The 6,236-nt window shown below is 43.4% G+C and overlaps 1 protein-coding gene across 1 annotated transcript in view; it reads right to left on the minus strand.

Annotated features, from left to right (window-relative positions):
• Positions 1 to 327: 327 nt before the first annotated feature.
• SEC11A (SEC11 homolog A, signal peptidase complex subunit) overlaps positions 328 to 6,236 on the minus strand; it is a 29,231-nt gene continuing 23,322 nt past the window's right edge. The window contains exons 4-5 of the mRNA XM_006769594.2: positions 1,349 to 1,406; positions 328 to 848 (exon numbers count right to left, since the gene is read on the minus strand). Coding sequence (XP_006769657.1) covers positions 798 to 848; positions 1,349 to 1,406 — 109 coding nt within the window. The 3' untranslated portion in view covers positions 328 to 797. The remainder of the gene's footprint in view (positions 849 to 1,348; positions 1,407 to 6,236) is intronic.

A 6,236-nucleotide genomic window follows, 5' to 3' on the forward strand; every position in this document is an offset into this window, starting at 1 on the left:
TCAAGTGTGGGAAAGGTTAGGAGTCTACAGCAGAGTGAGACTTTCTGGACCTTTAAGCAGCACTAGCTGGGTTTACACCCAACTGAGTCACACAGTGAAGAATTTTGTGACTAAGAGACTTCCTATGAACGTCAGTGGCCAGTCTGACATCACAAAAACAAAAAGAAACACAACAAACAAAGAAACGGTTGGTAGTGTGAGGACAATCTTCACAGCGCAAGGACTGGTCACATGGCAGCCTTTATCTCCCCAGGGGGCGCTGGGAACCAGGACTGAAAGGCAAACTGCAGAAAGCTTTCCCGACAAACACAAGTCAGGGATAAAGGGTTCAATATGCAAAGTCTTTTATTTAACATTTTAAAACGTTAAAACTTCCGACCACCTCCGTATGCGCCATTCCCATTAGAAGGAGGAACGGTGGCTTCAAACTCGGGCAGAGCTGCGTGTTCCTTACAGACTCTGTAGGCACTTTAGAAGTGAAGCTTGGCTTCAAAATACAAACACTGGGGGCTTTGGCTCAACCTTTTAATATAAAAAATCCACTGATGTACAAAAATGCGAAAGTGGGACAATGACAACATATGAAATCCTGTGATTGAGAGTCCCCTGGAGAGCGCCCAGTGGGGCACGCACACCTGCCCATGCGGACTCTGGGTGGGGACATAAACGAATGCAAACCAGTGCTCCCAGGAGGGGCCAGCATGTGTGCGCGCCACTCCACCAGCCACGGACCAACATCTACTGCAAACATCAGTAACACAGAGTACGGCACCTCCCAGGGACAGCAAGGCAGCTTCTTACTCACGATGAACCAGCACGAATAGGCCCAGCAGAAAGAGTACTGCATACTGGAAGAGAAACAGCCAGTCAGGGGAGCCTACGGGCTCTCGAGTCCTCAGACCTAACAAATAAACCGGCCTTTGTGACCAGAATACAACATTCAACTACCCAATTAGTCTTCTCTTTTAAGGGTCCATTTAATAGTTCCCAAAAGATCACATTTTTAATGAAACATAAAGTACAGGATCTTTTATTTTTTTTAAGTCTTTATTGCTGAAAGAATTACTGACACCACCCCCGCCACACACACACACATGTTGACCTCTCCCAGCTCATCCCTAGCCCCCACCCCAGGCCTTCACCCCCCAATTGTCTGTGTCCATGGGTTATGCATATAGGCACACAAGTTCATTGGTTGATCTCTTCCCACCTGCCCTCCCTCCCCTGCGTTCCCTCTGAGGTTTGACAGTCTGTTTGATGCTTCTATGTCTCTAATGTACAACAACAACAACAAAACACACGAAAAAAAACAAAAATAGATCCAGAGACATAAAGTATAGGCTCTTACCTTAAACTTAGGATAGTCATTCATGAGGATTGTCACAATCCCAATATAAGGAACAAATCTAAACAAAGAAACAAACAAAAAATTGATTGTCAAGAACTTCCTATGTAGTTATTATTTACTGAGCATTCTCAGAATCTTCCACAGAAAATTAATTTCCAGTTCACAGAGTCCATTTGTATATACCGTTGTCCTATAGATCCTTTCAACAGCCCGGTAATAGGGAAGTTAGGAACATCGCCATTCTACGGATGAGGAAACAGGTGCTCAGGCCCATGGCACATGGCTCCTGCGCAGAACCAGTACCGGATCCGAGTTTAGGCAACTATTTGGTGACTCTAATTCTACCTGCTGACTCAGTGCTGGGGGCTGGGTTGTCCTCATAACCTTTAGGGACTGTCAAACTAGTTGGGGAGACAAGGTAAACACAGCCAGGACATTACAAGGTACTTCATGCTAAGTGTCCGAAAAGTGAGTGTAAGAGCCCTAGTCCAGTACTTAAGATTTCCTCACCTCTCCTATATTAACCACCTGTAATCTGGCTTTGGCTCTCTTAATCCTGGAACTTTCTAGAACAGTTGAAATCACTGTATGCAGACCAGTCTCAGCTCCAACCTTCCTTTATTCTGCAGCATTTGACTTTGATGCCCACAAACTGATGTTTCTTTTCTTTTTTTAAAATATATTTTGAAATAGAAACATCAATGAGAGAGAATCATCAATTGGCCACCTTCTGCACACCCCTACTGGAGATCAAGCTCGCAACCCAGGCATGTAACCTTGGCTGGAATCAAACCTGGGACCCTTCAGTCCACAGGCTGACGCTCTATCCATTGAGCCAAACCATCTAGGACAAGTTGATGTTTCTTAAAATCTAGACTTCCTCTGTCAGAATCACTGGAATAGCTTGTTAAAAATGCAGATCATGCCCAGTCGGTGTGGCCCAGGGGTTGAGCGTCGACCTATGAACCAGGAGGTCATGGTTCGATTCCGGGTCAGGGCATATGTCCGAGTGGCAGGTTTGATCCCAGTAGGGGGTGTGCAGCAGGCAGCCAATCATTGACATTTCTATCTCTCTCACTTCCTCTCTCTGAAATCAATGAAAACATTAAAAAATGCAGATCTTTGTATCTTTTCCAGATTTACTGAGTCGGAGCATCTCTGGAAGGCGGGCCCTAATGATGCCTCTGCACACCTAAGTATAAGAAGCATGCTCTGGCACATGACATGCATGGAACAGACATGTGGTGGCAAACATTATCCCTTGGAGGGCCCACACTTTGGTTTCCAGCCTGGGACAACCTCTAAGAGCTGAAAGTAACAGTCAGTACAGAATGGCACAGCTCAGCTAGGAGGGTAGAGAGAGGATCTCTGTATTTTTTTAAAATATATTTTTTTATTGATTTCAGAGAGTTAGGAAGAGGGAGAGAGAAACATCCATGATGAGAGAGAATCATGGATCGGCTGCCTCCTGCAAGTCTCCCACTGGGGATCAAGCCCGCAACTCGGGCATGTGCCCCTGACCGGAACTGAACCTGGGACCTTTCAGTTCGCAGGCCGACGCTCTATCCACTGAGCCAAACCGGCTAGGGCGGTTCTCTGTATTTTTTAATGCACATTATTTTCTTTTTAATGTAACAACTCTTTAATGTAATCTCTTATGTCTCATTTACAACACCTTCATGAAAGCAACAGCTCTCCGTAAAGGTAAATCACCTAATTTAAGAATGTAAAGGCAAATGCCTGACGGTAAAATGCAGATTAAAAGCAATAAAAGCATCTGTGATTTCTATGAAGACAGTATCAGGCTGCTAAGTCTGATCCAATGATCAGTCAGCAACCATTCTCATGGGTAGAGACTTCCGCTGTTACCTCCTTACAACACTGATGCTCAAACCACCACAACCTGTGGCTTCCAGTAATCACATAGTCTTGCCTGGGAGTTTTCCATGGACACATTCTTTCCCCTAAGGTTGGTTTCTCTTTGCCAGCCTGAGTGAAATAGATGCAACTTGATCTTGGGAGTCATATAACCAAATATAAGATAGCCTATGACAGGCAGTCCGAAGTCAAACAAAGGACTTAATGATCCGTATCACCGTTTCCCTCCCTGGACAGAGACAGCAGAGTGCACAATGCTATCGGCAGTCACCTTCAATTCAAATCAGATGCGCTTTTTCCCCTCCCTGCACAGATAAAGTCTGCTAAAGCGAGTTGGTAAAAAGCAGAAGAAGGTTTAACATAAGTAAACCAGATGCCACCCACGAGGCCACCTCCAAGCCCAGCCTGTGCCGAGTCACCATCTAGAAGGCAGAGTGTGAAGATATGGAAGTCCTGGGTGCTGATCCCAGGAAGTAGCCTCAGAAGGAAGAAGTACCTGCTGAGGTTGTGGCAGAAGATACTTTTGGCAGATGTTACAAGGGATCTATATCTGGGAAGTCTGGACTACCATAGCTGACTTAAAAAGGTTCACTGTTGCTACCCCAAAATAATCTGTTTCAAGTTAAGTATAGAGTATATTTCAAAAGCCTCATCCATGAAACTGAGTTCAGCCAATAGAGAGCTCAATTACTCTGTTCCTTCCTTATATTTTTAGTCCTCTTTTCTTTTATATTTTTACTGATTTCAGAGAGGAAGGGAGAATGATCAGCTACCTACTGCACGCCCCTACTGGGGATTTGAGACCACAACCTGGGCATATGCCCTTGACCAGAATCGAATCCAGGACCTTTTAGTCCGCAGGCCGACGCTCTATCCACTGAGCCAAACCTGCTACGGCTATTCCTCTTTTCAATGTCAAGATATCTCTATTCCCTGACCCACCAGCCTTCTCTCTTTCTCCTCTTGTTGTCAACTCTTCTTTGAGTAACAGGTCCTCTGGTAGTTTTCAACTCCCTCCCTGAATTTAGGAAGAAACACCCCTATTAAATACCTCGTTGGTTCAGTATTAATTTCATTTTCTTTTTTGTTAATCCCCACCCAACGATATTTTTTCCACTGATTTTTAGACAGAGTGGAAAGAAGAAGGAGAGACAAAGAGAGAGAAACATCAATGTGAAAGACACATTGATTGATTGTCTCCTGCACAGGGATCCAGCCTGCAACCGAGGCACATGCCCTTGATTGGAATTTAAGCCAGGACCCTTCAGTCGGCAGGCCGACACTCTAACCACTGGGCAAAACTGGCTAGGGCTGGTTTCATTTTCTAAAATTGTTTTTACTACACGTTACGACATGAATGAACCTTGAAAACATTATGCTACGTGAAAGAAGCCAGATGTTAAAGATTGCCTAGTGTAAGATTAAGATTCTGTTTATATAAAATGTCCAGAACAGGCAAACCATAGAGACAGAAAGATTAGCGGTTGCCAGGGGCTGCAGGGAAAAGGGGATGGGGAGTGACTGTAAATGAGTACAGAGTTTGCCTTCTGGGTGTGGAAACGTTCTGGAATTAGACAGTGGTGATGGCTGTGCACACCTTGTGAATATAATGAAACCCAATGAATTGTACACTTTAAAATGATGAATTTTATATCCCAAATATATGGGTTATATCTCAACCATGTTTTTTAAACTTGTTTTATTTTGGGCCTTGGGCTTGAAAGTGTAAAATTTTTTTAGTGTGCAGGCAGCTGTTTGAAAAAGGTATTGTTTTTAGTGCATAAAGACATTTGTACCACAGTTACAGAATGATCTGCGAGAAAGCTCTAGCCTCAAGGTCTGGGTACAGTGTGACTCTGAAATATCAGTTTAGGGTTTTATAAACACAATTTCCACAAGAGGAGGTGATATGCCCCCGTAAGTGTCAAGGTAAGTGGTGGCATAATCAGTGGAAAGTGAATTTGTGCAGTTAAGATCCTGTGCCCAGCTGTTCATGCCTCCCGGAAAGTTACTTACTTCAGAGAGTACCGGGCTATTTCATTTTTTTTATTAAAGCCACAGAAAGGTCTATATCTTCAATGTTGGAATTTTAAGAAATAACACAGTGTATAGTTCAGGTAGGGTGATGCATCTTTTATGCAAACAGGGGTCCAAGTGAGCAGACAGAGCTGCATTAAGCACCTAATGATGAAGACCAGATAAAGGAACACTGTCATACTCGTAGGAGTACAAATAAGACGCTGTGGCAAAATTTATCAAAAGCCTTAGGCGTCACCTCTGAGAACTGACTGTGAAGAAATGACTGGGCAGAAGCACTGAAACATATGTAACAAGGATGTTCATCCTAACATTGTTCAAAATTTTTAAAAATGGGGAAAAAAATGAAAGCGTCTAAGAGCAGGAGACTGTCTAAAAATGTGGTCTATCCACACAGAGGAGAAGCATACAGCTTTGAAAATGATGATATGGACATACATTTTTATTTGTAAAGATACTGATAGCCGAAACCGGTTTGGCTCAGTGGATAGAGCATCGGCCTGCAGACTGAAAGGTGCCAAGTTCGATTCCGGTCAAGGGCATGTACCTGGGTTGCGGGCACATCCCCAGTGGGAGATGTGCAGGAGGCAACTGATGGATGTTTCTCTCCCATCAATGTTTCTAACTATCTCTCTCCCTTCCTCTCTGTAAAAAATCAATAAAATATATTAAAAAAAAAAAAGATACTGATAACTCCGGGGGATGAAAAAGGTTATAAACTGTGGCCATTCTTTGCCTGTACACAAACTGTTTTCAGTATGCGCACGCACACACACACTCAGATCTACCTCCTTATACATACAGGCTAAAATATATCTATCAAAAAGTTAAGTATTTATGGAAGGAGAGCAGAAGAAAAGTGACTTTGCTTTTTGATGACTATTTTTTTCCTTATGTTTCTACATGAATCTGTAAACAAAAAGACTCAAAGAGGTTGATGAGCCGAAACCGGTTTGGCTCAGTGTATAGAGCG

The sequence above is a fragment of the Myotis davidii genome, unplaced genomic scaffold, assembly GCF_000327345.1.
Source record: "Myotis davidii unplaced genomic scaffold, ASM32734v1 scaffold324, whole genome shotgun sequence".
NCBI lineage: Eukaryota > Metazoa > Chordata > Mammalia > Chiroptera > Vespertilionidae > Myotis > Myotis davidii.